Source organism: Xenopus laevis, chromosome 9_10L (genome assembly GCF_017654675.1).
Source record: "Xenopus laevis strain J_2021 chromosome 9_10L, Xenopus_laevis_v10.1, whole genome shotgun sequence".
NCBI lineage: Eukaryota > Metazoa > Chordata > Amphibia > Anura > Pipidae > Xenopus > Xenopus laevis.
Window position 1 is genome coordinate 77,044,745 of NC_054387.1, and position 15,172 is coordinate 77,059,916.

The following is a 15,172-nucleotide window of genomic DNA, read 5'->3' on the forward strand; positions in this document are numbered from 1 at the left end:
AGTTAATGTGCATCTTTCGTTTTTGATTAATTGCTCTTTGCTTATGGACCTAAGCATGGTGCTCACTTATAGATAGCATATAACCATATCATTTTAGTGTACATAGAATTAAGATATCTTCCAAGTCTCTTTTGCTACACTGTTTCAGGAGTCAGATTTGCAGAGACTATAAACAGACAGACACTGTTTTTCAATTGCATAAAAAATATGTTTTTGGGCAGTCTTCCTTCAGCAGCCAGAATGAGTAGAGTCAAGGCCAAGTAGAGTTCCTAGTCTGGGACACCAGTTTACAGAAAGGAAATTATGGATGCACGGAATCCACTTTTATAGGATTCAGCTCTTTCATGAAGGATTTGGCCATATCCAAAACTTAATCTGTAACCTAATTTGCATATACCATTTGGAGTAAGGAAGAGTTAATAAAAACTTGCTTTGTTTGTGTGATAAAAGTCACGTGATTTTAAAAATTTGAATTTGGTTCAACCAGGCACTTGGATTCGGCTGAATCATTTTGAAAAAGGCAGAATCTTGGCTGAATCTTGAAGCAAATCCTGGATTCAGTACATTCCTAAAAAAAAAGATATGCAAAGAGTCAAGGCACTGCCATTGTTCCCCATTCCAAAACTGCTAAAGCTCAGGTTGCATGGGGATCATGAAGGAACAAGTCCAGTAGCAAATTTCTATTGGATTGAGAGATGTGGGCACCTATTGGGCAGGTCCGGTCACTCGCATGCGCATAATGAAAATGTGCCACGAATTGCTCATTATGGGCATGCGCGTGACATCACATGCGCGTTATGCGCATGCAAGTGACACAACATGGCTGCTCGCACCAGAGCTCCCTCCGGGTGCGGATTGCGGAGTGCTGGCTTTTTTAAAAAAAACACTATGGTTATCCCCAACCGGAATGCGGGCTCTATTAGCCCGCACCTTTGGTTGGGGATAACATTTTTACCCAACAGGTGTCCTTTAATGTTACAGTAATGTTTCAGTTTGGCAGCTCAGTGATCCAGGTGCAGATTCTGAACGGTTACAATTTGTTACATTTTTATGGAAAATTAGCTACTATTGTTTTACTTATGACAGCCAGGAAATTTGCATTTAAATTATTTTTGCCAAAGTGCATAACCTTGCATTTATCAACATTGAACCTCATTTTCCAGTTTGCTGCCCAGTTTTCCAATTTTGTCAGCACACTCTGCAAAGTGGCAGCATCCTGCATGGAACTTATAGTTCTGCATAATTTTGTATCATCAGTAAAACTAGAAACAGTACATTCAATGCCCACCTCCAGGTCATTAAACAAGTTGAAAAGCAAGGGACCTAGTACAGAGCCCTGTGGTACTCCACTAACAACACTGGTCCAATTAGAAAATGTTCCATTTACTCCCCCTCTTTGTAGTCTATCTTTTAGCCAGTTCTCTATCCAGGTACAAATACTATGTTCCAGGCCAACATTCCTTAATTTAACTAGTAACCTTTTGTGTGGCACTGTATCAAATGCTTTAGCAAAGTCTAAGTAGATAACGTCCACTGCCTTCCCAACAACTTTTTATTTATAAAGATTGCCATGTAGCATAGTATTCATAATTACTTGTATACATCAGCATTTAAACAATCTGAAGTCCTTCCAGTGGCCCACAACATGCCACCTTCTGAAGCTAGGACTAGAACTATGGTTATACAGTAGGAGCACCTGGCTAGGGCACAACCTTTGAGGAATACATCATTTCAGTACACACAGTACACTACTTCAAAGGCTCATTATTAGTGATGAACATAATGTTAATGTAATAAGGAGTAAGTAGGCAATTGTAGCAGAGGAGTAAACCAGTGCAACATTAGTTTTCGTGGTGACTAGTAGGATTAGAAAGTAACTCTTAGTACACAATTGTGCTTTCATATTCAGCACACTTGGGTTCACCAATAAAAGCTAATTACATCTGGCTTCTTGATGGCCTAGTAATAATGTACAAAGTCCTAGCTTTTCAAAGCAGATCTGGCTCATTACATACAAGCCCACACCTTTTTGCATTTAGAAGTGTAAGATATATAACCAGTGACCTTGTGGCATAGAAATGACCAGACCCATTTAACTAACACGAGGAACAGTTTCACAAGGTACTGTGGCATTGGCAACCTGATCTATTTCTGATGTATATTAAGTTTTAATGAGCAGAACACGGAGGAAACCTGATATATTTACACTGCTTCTGCTGAAAGATTATTTTGAATATTTGATTTCCGTGTTTATGATTAACACTATTCTGCCAAGTTACTTGCCAGTGCCATTGACTATAAATGACGTGGCATTGCCTGGGCACCTGCTGTTTCCCTTTCTTAGACAAATAGTTATATCATTAGTGAAGTAAAAAAAAAAAAAAAAAACAACCCACACACGTTCATTAAATTAAACCTAATATAAGTTCTAACTCTGTTGGTATGCAGGAAGTCAGAACCGGCAAGGAAGCTTTGTAACATAGGGTATAGACAAAATAAACACTAAAGATGTCAGCCTGGGTATGTGAATGGATGTATCTCCCACTTGTGACATATTCGTTTGTATGCGAGTGGTTTTCCTCTGTTCCAAGTATCCCTTGCAGCTGCTTGGGGATGGCACAGTACACCTTAAAGCAGTTCCTTAAAGGAGAACTAAACCCCTAAACTAATGAAAACCCCTACCCTCCATAGTCCACCCTCCCCGTTGCCCCCCGCACAGTTGTTAATATCTGTAAATGTCCCTAAGTCTTTAAATTACCCCTCTGTGCAGGGTCAGAACAGCAGAGCTCACAGGCGCCATCTTCACCACCAGAGGCGGGCCTTGCTAGCTGGGCACCCTAGGCAGTCCAGTCAGGTTGCCCCCCATCCCCATCTCTTGTGCATGCGCGGCAGCATCGGTGTTTGTGTGCGCGTGCAGTGGCATTCTTGTGTGCATGCGCGTCAGCAGCGTTCTTGTGCACATGCGCGTCAGCAGCATTTTTTGCGCATGCGCACAAGCACCATTCACCTGCGCAAGTCCAGTTACCACTATGGATGTCGCACTCTCTACTGCTTCAGTGGCTAAATCTGCTCCTCTCCCTCCGACTACCGATCCACTCGCAACCAAAGTCTCTTTTCAAAGTCACCCACACAGCACCATTTACCAGTGCAAATCCTGTGCCAAGTCCGGTCTAGAGGTTAGTAGAAGAGGTAGCTGCCCAGCGCCCTCCAGTCGTTGCGCCCTAGGCAGCTACCTCTTCTGCCTACCCCTAGTTCCGGCCCTGTTCACCACCTCGGGAATCTTCGGGTCCCTTCAGCAATTTCCGTGGCTGTCGGCGCATGAGCAGTTGTTCAGGACCGGATACTGTGCGCTGATACGCTGATTACTTACTGAAGACTCCCAAAGCAATGAAGATGGTGTCCGTGAGCTCCGCAGCACTGACTCTGCATCGAGGGGCAATTAAAGACTATGGGGCATTTACAGTTATTAACACCAGTGTGGGGGGAACTGGGAGGGGGGACTTTGAGGGTTAAATTCTCTTTTAAAGAACTGCTATACTACATATTCACCCAGCCTTAGAAAGGAAAATCGTATTATACTTACTGTGATTTTCCTTTCCTGGATAACCCTATGTCATACTCACTGGGATTGCCCCGCCCCACTGCTCCCATCAGAAGGACTCTCCCCAAAGCTTTAAAAGCCCAACAGCACCCCTAGTCCGGCATCTAGTGACAAGCTTTTAGAAACTACTGAAAAAGGGATGAGAATCCTGACATGGAGTTGTCCAGTAAAAGAAAATCAGGGTAATTATAATACAATTTTCATTTTTCCCTTGCCAATTCCATGTCATACTCACTAGGACATAGCAAGCAAACATTCCCAAATGGGAGGGTAAAAATTCCCAACAAGGAAATCTGGATTACAGATTGTAACTTTATACCAGAAAAATCCCAAGTGGAATGAAACCTTTGCAGGTGAACATAGAAAGAAATGCACAGTCCCCAACCTTTAAACGCCACTATTTCTGCAAAGAAAAACAGACTAACCAGAAGAAAGTAAGAAAAAAGTGCAAAAAGAGAATACTTATTCAGCCAACTGTCCCCACATTGTATATGGGAAAATTGGACAGACCTGAGCTATAGACTTGCCTAAAGCAAGAGCAAGGCCCTAATCAATGCACCGGTTATGACCTCAGTGTCTACCTAGATAACTACATTTGCAATCTAACATATAAAGGTCATTTAAACCAATATGAACACTTATTACTGGACTACGGAGAGAACAACGTGAAAGTCAAGTCTCCAGAGTAATAGAAAATTCCAGGTCATGTTATATCTAGTATAGGTAAATCTAAAACAACTGGACTTGCTGAGTAAACATTGAAGAAGTTTCACTACTCATCCGATGTTCTTCAGTTCAACTGACTGGTGTGGGAAATTCTCTGCGGATTCAGAACACTTCACACATCCATTCATGCAACTCTCACAAGTAACACCTGTATCTAGGAGTTGCATGACACATTGGATAATCCTACCACAGTAACTACACAGAATCGACACCTCTGTGAATTTCTTCAGATGTCACCTCTTTGAAGAGTTACAATGTGCCACTGTGATTGTATTAGTGGAAGAGTTTATATGCCAAGAACTTCCCACACACTGCTCGGATGAGTAGTGAAACATCTTCATTGATTACTCTGCAAGTCCAGTTGTTTTAGATTTACCTATACTAGATACTCCCTAATTTTTGTAGGCAATAATTGTCTTCAAATATAGCTGGTTTATTGGAGCTCCCCATAGATGTTCTCTGGTCCTTGCTGTGTTTCAAATAAGAGGTGGGCGTGTCCTAACAGTCCAGGCCAAAAGCACAGTAGGATGAGGATAGTCAATCACAGCCCTGCAGTCTACAAGCAAAGACGGGCTTCAGTTCCCTATCAGGTCAGTCTAGCTGCTGATTGATTCATATCCTTCAGTGCAGTGTGTGTGGATTGCCGGCAGCTCCCCTGCCCAACCAGACATTTAGCAGGTAGAAAGTGGAACAGGTGGACGGGACAAGTAGAATCTTTGCAGAAATTTACAATAAACTAAACAGAAACACAACTGTTTAAATAACATTCCTTCTATCTCCTTTAAGCGAGAATTGGTCACTATTCTCACACAAGTGTGTATCACAGTATTCAGATGTAGGTAATGAGTATGCAGGTGCACTACTCACAGAATACAGACATTGCACTTGCACCACTCATAGAAAATAGAGACATTGCACTTGCACTACTCACAGAATATAGAGACAATGCACTTGCACCACTCACAGAATATAGAGACATTGCACTGGCAGTGCTTGAACACCACCTTTGTGCTAGCAGATAAAAGGCAAACTTTTTATTGGGGGGTAAATTACCTCAACCCTTGGACTTGTGTAAACCTAAAATCCTCCAAGTAAAAAAAAAAAAGTATACCCCAGCATAGGGGAAAAAAGAAAAGGAAACTATAATCCCACACCACCAACTAAATGTACCTTGCTACAGAGATGTCTGCTAGCCCCAAACCACTGGGGTAATGCTGGGACTCCAAAAACAGGAGTGATTCCCCATCACCCCAATAAGTTGGACCAGCTAAAACCTCTGCAACTAAAAGTTTAGCCTTTGCTAATTGCCACCTCCCTCTCCCATTCTTAAAAATCCTCAGGGTGAAGGGATCACATACACTATTGCCACCAGATGCTCACAGGCAGGCTAGTAAGGCACACGGATGGGGGGACAGAGCACTTGCCACCATACAAACTATAGGCAAGCTGGAATGGCACATGGATCAAGGACAAACAAGTGAAATCAGCCATAGCACCACAATGCTCTACATGATCCAGCAGATGAAGCACTGAGAACTTCATTTAAATTAGGAAATGTGCATAGGGGAGAATAAAAGGTCTCAAAAGACCAAAACCCCAGTTTGTATGATGCCTGTTTTCCAAAGGCTTCCAATGGGAACAAATAACTGAAGCAGAAGGACAAAAATATGTCAGACTGGGGGTAGGGTTGGGCTTTAAAAGCTTTGGGGGGGGTCCTTCTGATGGAAGCAGTAGGGCGGGGTTATCCCAGTGAGTTTGACATGGAGTTGGCCAGGGAAAGGAATGTGTTCTGTTTAATGATAGCATAGGAAGGATCATACTGCCCCTTGCACCTTATTTGGTGTAGAAATTTCACAAAAAATGTCATAGAACCTATTAGATAAGTATTAGGATACCAGCTGTTATCTTCTGACTGCTTTCAAGGCCACTGGGGACAAAGTTGTGTTCCCAGATAGTCTTATGTTGAACAATACATGGCCAATGTATCTGGATTATCCTTCACAAATCACATGTTCCAAGTTGTCTCTGCAAGCATAATTTTCCTGCAGTAGAGAAATGATAAAATCAGCCAGTGAACGGGACAAGCAGCACACAAACCACCACAACTTTTTTTCCCTTCACTCCATTTTTCTGAATGTTGGGAGGTATGGATAATCATACAATTGTTCGCTGCCCATGCCTTTTGTGAAAGTAAACAAAGATAAAGCTAGGCATTGGTTAAAGGGGACCTGTCCTCACATGTAACAGGCTGCAGAATTAAAGTCCTTTGCAAATTAAACAGAAACCCAGATTATTATTTTTTCTATGCCTGAGGCAAAGTTGAGGCAGTCAATTACTTTCACTTTCTGTTCAGCACTTCCAAGATGTCCCTGCACTCCTCACACTCCCCTTCCCTCCTCCTTGTCTATGTAGCTGGTGCATGGGCATGAAGTCCCTCATTCTGGCACATACACAAGATTTTGGCGTGATACATTTTCTTAATAACAGTGTCCACAAAATGATACCCACCTGATTGCTGCGATTTCCAAGACTGAAAGGAACAAAATTTAAATAATTAATAATGTGTAAATAAAGTTTATTTTGCTCAACTAATATGCAATTATTTATCTTATTTGTTATTCTTGTAGCCAAAAGGACAAAGATATAATAAACCTCTCCTCACATATCGTTAACAAAATTGATGGATTTTGGTCACATCTTTTCATCTCCCAAAAATAAATACACCAAATATGTGAATCCACTTATTTATCTTCAAATTAATACACTTTTTTTTTTTGCACAAATCAAGTTGTTCTTGTTGAGTTGTGAAAAGTCAGTCAGTAAATTTGTTTTTCCAAATATATGGGTTTGATGAAAGATGTTGATACAGACTTGTCCACGGGTATAAATATGCAGACAGAATCTTAGGAAATTAGTGAGGCATTTTGGTTGGAGATCTTGGCCATGCAACATAATTCTCAGGTTTTGTTGAGCTTGACTCCCTTAGTACCATATAAAGCTTTAAATAGTAAAGGCACAATAAATTATACCCTAACCTGGGAGGATTTGGTTATTGTCAATTTATAACCATTACTTTGAGACACAACCTCCCTTGTTGTGGTTTACAGTTTCTCTAAGATGGCACATTTTGCTTGTTTTAAGAAGAGAATGAACCATTTAAAATAAAATGTATGGCATCAGTTCTGCTACTGGAGGAGAGCAGCTCTGGAAGGACTTCTGTAAATTCTGTAAATTGTTATGTGTACATGTGAATTTCACTTCTGGTTAGACAGAGTTCAACTCATTCCTTACTCTTCTTTTGTGCTTATAAGCTTTATGCTGCTGCCCCACCTGCTTTTTCTTTCCAGGCTGATGTACCTGTGGCTGAATTAGAACTTCAACTCTTGGTCCAAGGTTCATCAAGTCCTGTCTACATCCTCTCCTCATTAAAATAGGTAACATTTGCATGAACTCAGTTGCTATTAAGCTCCACCTGCTACAACGACAAATATTTAGTAAACATACTTAAATTATTGATGGGCATATCACCATGAAATCATTAGTGGCACAGGATAGGGTTTGTAATCCACACACTGTAGTAAAGCACTCATGCACATGGTTTACAAAATCAGTTTTAAACACACTCTTGGTAAAGAAACCATAAATAAAAATTATCCAGGAAGAAACAGAAAAAGATAAAATGGCAAGAAAAAAATGGAAAATTTGTGAACATGAAGTAAAAACAGATTAGAATTTTTTTTTGTAAAATACTAAAGATCAGCAATCAAGGCTCTCCAAATTTAGAGGAACTTGACCATCTACTGACTTAAATGTGTAGGATGGGTGCAAACAGTATCCTGTCAAAAATAGAATTATCCTCTCTAATGTTGCTGTAGCACTGTATAACTCCCTCACCTAAAGCAGCCATTATTAATGGTATTCAAAAAGTAGTGCATACAAACTAGCCCTGGATTCTTGGATTTTTAGATCTAAAATGTATTTCTAAACTTGCTGTATTGTTTTGCTTTAAGACAAAAACAGGGCCTTCTACCTGTATTAGAGACTTTCCATATAGAGATTTGAAATATTTGGTCCACATTCACTTTCAACGTTACTCTTTAAGAGTACAATCTTATCAATTTGGTCAGGAGCATACACATAAATATAGAACATAATTGGGATTTTTAAACATTTTTGACTGGCTTAAGTTACAGAAGCTCCTGAAACACTAACAGACAGCCACTCATTCAAACAACTTGAAGGGGTGGTTAAAGGGGACCCATCACAAAATTATTCAAAATTCTATTTTATCACATTAGCAAGCATGTAGGAGCCATTTTGTGGACACTATTATTAAGGGAAGCCTTGCATCATCTCAAAATCTTGTTTGTACACCAGAAAGGGACACCCTATGTTCATCCCAATGCACTAGCTACACAATTCAACGGTGAAGAGAACAGGGGAATGTGTGTAGAGCAGTGACATCTAGAAAGTGTTAAATGGAAAGTGAAAGCAATTGTCTGCCCCGCCTCTATGCCTTAGGTGCAGACAAGATTTGATTGACAGCCAAGATTTTTAAATGAGCTTACAACAGCTATGAATGCTTTAATAAAAATAGAAATCGGATTTCATGTTTAATTTGAAAAGGACTTTTATTATACACCTTGTGTGTCTGGGTGACAGGACCACTTTAAACTTTTAGAGGCACCTTTATCAACGGTCGAATTTCGTTTTTTTTTTTGTTTTTTTTTAAACTCCTTTAAATTCGAATATACTCAAAATTCGACTGGGGGGTTATTTGATAAAAAAAATAGAATATCTAAAACTAGAATTTTACAGATTCAAATTAGACCAAACTTGATTCAAGTTTTTTCTCCGAAAAAATCTCAAATGTCAGGAAGGCTAAAAACATCTCCAAATTGGTCACTGGACCTCTCCCATTGATTCAAACATGAATTCGGCAGGTTTTAGGTGGAGAATAGTCCATTCTGAATTCTTAAAGGGTCAGAGTTTGATAAATCTCGAAAATCTAATTCGAATTATTTAAAAAAAACTCGAAATTAAGTTTAGATAATTCCCTAGTTGAATTTGACAGTTTTGACTATAAGAAAAAAAATTCGACCCTTAATAAATCTGCCCCTTAGTGTTATTGAAAGGCTAATTCTAAGCAAAGTTTAAATTGAGCGGTTCTTTTTTTTTATATATAGTTTTTGAATTATTTCCCTCCTTCTTCTGACTCTTTTCAACTTTCAAAGGGGTGGTCACTGACCCCATCTAAAAAACAACTGCTCTGTAAGGCTACAATTCTATTCTTAGTGTTACTTTTTATTACTCATCTTTCTATTCAGACCCTCTCCTATTATAGTCTCTTATTCAAATCAATGCATGGTTGCTAGGGTAATTTGGACCCTAGCAACCAGATTGCTGAAATTGCTAACTGGATAGATACTCAATAAAAAGCTAACTAAAAAACAAATAAAACATTAAAACCAATTGCAAATTGTCTCAGAATAGCACTCTCTACAACATACTAAAAGTTAGCTTAAAGGTGAACAACGTCTAACATTATTTTAGTTTGGATCAAGTACAAGGTACTGTTTTATTATGATTTTTCAAAATTTGGATAAAAAGGAGTCTATGGTAGACACCCATTCCATAATTTGGAGCTTTCTAGATAATGGGTTTCCGGATAACGGATTCCATACCTGTACTAAATCTTTTGTTTTTGAAGAAATTGGCATCTCTTATTAAGTACCTTGCGCCAAATGTACTAAATAAAAGCATTGTGCTGGTTAGTAGATCTACTCATCCCATTAATCAAGAGCTGATTAAGAAAACTTCAAGCAAGAGCAGGCCTGGATTTGTAGAAAGGCCACCATTGTTCCATCTCTGATGAAAATTTGCATGAATAAAGGGGAGGGGACAGGGGCGACAAACAGCAGTGGGCCTAGGGGCACCTGCTATGTAAATCAAATCATAAAACTAGCCCTTACCATATACCCCAGACCCATACATATTGGACTCTTGTACACTTACAGCAACCAGCCTATATATTTTTAGGTGTGGAAATATTGTTTCCCACATGGAACACTTCCTATACATTTGAATAGAAAGCCCACGTGTTGCAATGCAGGGCTGTCTGATCATGGACATCGGTGGGTTGGGAGTTCTTCGACAGCCCCTAGATCAGACATGTCCAAAGTCCAGCCCGTGGCCCAATTGCGGCCCGTTTTCAAATTTACACCGGCCCTCAGTCTCCGTCATGAAATAAATAATAAATGTGGCTCACCAGCACAGTGCGATCAGGAATCATGTAGCCGTAATATTTCACTAATGTGCCCAAATATTACTGCTTTGGCTACGCAATTCCTGTAATTTAATGTTAATGGTTCAAAGAATGTCGGGCTGAATGGTCGGCCCCTACACATTTTGAAAAGTTTGGACACCCCTGCCGTAGATGGCATTCTTATTTAGTGAATAATCTAGGGAGTGCAAATGGGTACAAGGAGCAACAGAGCCCTGTACTTGCCACCTGCCTATGGATGGTAGGCATTGAGTAGCTATGCCCTTAATATGTGCTTTGTTAGGAACCCCAGGGATTGCATTTTGCTCCCATTTGCATCTTGGATTTTACTAATTTAGCCCTTGTATGTTTGTGATTTCTCTTGGTCAGTAAAATGGTATTTCATTTGAGAGCAGTTACTCCAAACATTACATTTGTTTATAGCACAACCTGGTCATGTTTACGGTATCTTTAATCTCCTTTCACGTGTTTTAGGATGAACAATATAAAACCAAATAGGTTGTTTGAAGAAAATAAAAAATTTACAGCTTTATACAGCTTTAAGGTTCTTTATTTTACATCTACCTAGGCAGAAAAAATTCCAGCTATATGCATTTTACAGAAATGTACCATATTCAGAAAGAAGTAATTTAAAAAAAAAAAACGTTTTTGGAAATATCTGTTTCTATGCCTAAAGGCCTGGCAGTTTATATAAGAAAAATATTTAATCAATCTAATAAAAATGTATTGTGTGTATGATATAAAAAGTAAACCAACAAAGTTTATAATGCTTTGTGAACAAGCCGTAACATTTAATATTACATACAACTGTACAATGGTTGTTGCAGTTACAGATATATATGGTAAGGTGCTTGCCTGCAATAGGGCTGCATAATATCAAAAGTCGCAGGTTCCTGTTGAAATGATGTTCTTCGTAAAAAGACCTACAAAGCCGATAAAACTAAGAGAGGAAAATAATAATTTGGCTTTCGAAAACAAAACTAGGTTGTACATTAACAGACAATCTTTATATTGTTGTATCATATCAGAAATTTAAACACCAGGGTAGGAAGAGCCCAAGAAAAAGTGAAAAAAAAAACCCCCAAAAAAACATTTAACGTTGCATTCGTGATACCAAAGTGGCCTCTCTTATGGCGACAAACAATGAACATTTTAGGTGAGTTAGTTATAGTCACATGCTTAACATACAGCCATCTAGGTTTAAGAACCATACTGAAGCATAAACATAGAACACAAAACACTTTCTTCAATCTATGCAATATAATCAACTACAAATGACAAAAAACATTACAAATTCTTTTAAATGGATTTAAAAAGGGGAGAGAAAAAAAAAACTCGTCGGGTCTCATTTTATCTATGAACTGGACAATAATGCATAAAACAAGAATTGTAACTATATAAGCAACGCATCTATGATACAGTATTATCTATCAAGCAGAACTGTTGGTGAAGAGACAAGTGGCCAATAGACTTTATATTCAGCCTGTAGATATTTACAGTGAACCCAAAATGTATAGCGGCTTTTGTTTTGAGGCCCTCGAGTGATTCCTTCACAAAGATATAGATATTTATATATTGATAAAAATGCAAGATGTCTTTTATTTAATATCTCATTGTGAAGATGTGCAGCTGCACTTAAAATTCTTAAAATGTATGTGGGGGGGAGGTCCCCAATCGATAAATGTTGCTCATGAATAAAATATATACATTATTTACCTGCCTTTAACATTGCAAGGAAATGGTGTGTCTCTCTTAATCTGATAATGAATAGCAATACAGCAAAGTCAAAAGAAAGAAAATAGTGTTTTATTAAACTACCACACTGTTATATTACATTTGGAACATACACTTTAAGGTAGCTTTTTTTTTTTTTTTTTTTTACTATTCTGGGGTGGTAGGAATAACAGACCCAAACAAAGCCTGCAACTACGTGAACTGTTGGAGGAGTTGCAGCTTATTTTTAATTTTTATTTGTACTACTTCTTAGAAAAATGGTATAGCATTTACATTCCTGCAATGTAACTTTGTAATTTTTTTTTTACACTTTTCTATTGTTGAAAATATAAACAATTAAAAAATAAAACGAAAATACAGCAACATAATAAAAAAAAAATATACATATTTATCAGGTAAATGTATTCGATACATACAATTTTTAATGGGTAGAAGCAACAAAACAGGAAAAAAAAATGGAAGAAAAGAAAGGTGTTTAAATGCGGATTCACAAGACTAAATGAAAGTAAAATCAAATAAACACCCTAACTCCCTAATTCCCAGGACTAGGATTTGTATGCCTTGTGGTTTGACTATGGAAAGATAAAAAATCATGGTTGCAAACGCTTTACTTGTTCATTTACAACGATGGGTTTGAAGCTGTTGGATATACACGAGACTGAAGGAAAGATGTGCTAAACACAGTTCACAATTGTTTTTGGTCCATCAGTGTTCAATAAAGTGGGTGCTTGAGCTGTAACGTTAAACCACTCGAAACGCTTTTAACCTACAAAGTCTTTAGACAATGGTTATATATTGCCGTCGGGACAAACAATTTGAACAAGATTTGGTTTTGGCAAATTAAATCTTGCACATGGCTTTACAAAACATTCTTAGACAGTGACTGATGCCTACAGAACCATGTTAAAACCTTGTTGGAGAAATGCTTAAAATTGTGTACAGTTTTTACCTAATTTAAAAAAAAAAAAAAAAAAAAAAAGTTTATTTTGACTGTTAACTGATAAGTTGTTGAGCCAAGATAAAGCCAAGTCTACATAGTATTTGCTGGGAAACGTGATTTGTCAGTTATGCATAATAAAAAAATTCCAGTCATCGAGAAAATTACAAAATTTCATTTATCATAACATCTTTTTCACCCATCGACTTTGTTATCTTACAATAGATAAATACCAACATGTTATTTTTTTCTGTTTTTTTTTTTAATTTGTATTTTTTTTTTTTCATTTTTGTTGTTTTTTTTTTACACTAAACCACACTGGATTGAAGCGTTTGGTTAGACTACCGTTTCCATCTGTCAACATTATTTATACTTGTATGTATCATGGTAAAATTATATCATCTGTACTAGATTCCAAAAGTACCTACAAAAGCCATGCACATTTTACCATTTGATCATACTTATGGAATAGCATACAAAGTAAGGCATTTCAGGGTCATATAGAACCAAGTTACTGTCAATCCAAAAAAGTTTGCACATCAATAAAAAGATATCTAAGAACTCAAGAACAAGGTTTCTTTATCTCACTAATGTATAAAAATAACCAACATTAATAGGTGTTGTGTGATAATTACTCAATTGTCTCATTTCCGGAAACTGCAACCAGTTGTAAAGGGATCTCGGAATTGGAAAGTAGATCTTGATTGCTGGTGCCAGTATTAATAGTTCCTATGCCGGAGATGGAACCCTGATGAATGTTTGCAAGGATTAAGGTTGTTCCGTCTGTAGTTATCAAAGTATCCTCGGGCTTTGCTTCTATGGATGCCAGAACTGCACTGCTGGCATGAATGCCTTTCTTATTCTGATGTGTCTTAATGTGTTTGGCAAGGTGGTCACTTCTCATAAAACGTTTTGAACACTCGGGGCAGACAAACTTCTTTTCACCTGCAAAGATGACAAAATATTTGTAGAAGCTTGTATCACCGACTTATAGAATTATATAGAATTATTTCATTTTTGAGCATGTCATTGTAAATCCTCCGCACTTTTTGCTGCCTGACAAATTTTCACTTCACGGGGCAGATTTTTCAAGGGTCGAAGTGAAAATTTTCGAGTTTTTTATGGCCAAAATTTTCAAATTCAACTAGGGAATTGTTAAAATTCGATTCGAGGTTTTTTTTTAAAGAATTTGATTTTAGAGATTTATCATATACTGGCCATTTAAGAACTCTAATTTGACTATTCACCACCTAAAACCTGCCGAATTGCTGTTTTAGTCAATGGAAGACGTCCTGGGAGCAATTTGGAGTTGTTTTCAGCCTTCCATCGATTTTTTTTTCCAGAGAAAGAACTTGAATCGAGTTTTTAAAACTCGTATCGAGTTCAATTAGAGTTTTCAGGTCAATCCTACTGACCTGTATTTTTGGAAATTCGATTGTTTTAATAAATTTCAAATGGTCGAATTTTGAGTTCATGTGAGTTTTTAAAAAAACTCACATGAACTTGAAATTCGACCTTTGATAAATGTGCCTCCAAATGTTTACTTGTAGAACCCATGAAGAGCTCTTTCAGTATAAATTACAAGTGTACCAATTGCCGTTCACTTAGACCTTGCTGCACAGACTGGTACTGGGACACACATCTATTTACTAACAAAAGTCAGAAACAAACTCAGAATCTGACACTTACCAAGATCAAATATGATCAGTCATACTAGTCAGCTTACATGCAAAAGACTGTATGACTGGCACTGGTGAGTGTTAGTCAGTGTATGGCAGTACCTGGGTCATGCTGCAGGCAGTACAGACAGGCAAATTGAACAGGCCCTACAATGCTCTCTAGAAAAATCGATGATCAAGATACCAAGCAGTTGTGGAAATTATTTCTAATA

The 15,172-nt window shown here is 38.0% G+C and overlaps 1 protein-coding gene across 2 annotated transcripts in view; it reads right to left on the bottom strand.

Moving 5' to 3' along the window:
* Window positions 1–11,377: 11,377 nt before the first annotated feature.
* Window positions 11,378–15,172, bottom strand: part of sp3.L (Sp3 transcription factor L homeolog) — a 30,198-nt gene continuing 26,403 nt past the window's right edge. For both annotated transcript variants that reach the window (XM_018235920.2, XM_018235921.2), the window contains exon 6: window positions 11,378–14,226. In XM_018235920.2, coding sequence (XP_018091409.1) covers window positions 13,913–14,226 — 314 coding nt within the window. In that variant the 3' untranslated portion in view covers window positions 11,378–13,912. The remainder of the gene's footprint in view (window positions 14,227–15,172) is intronic.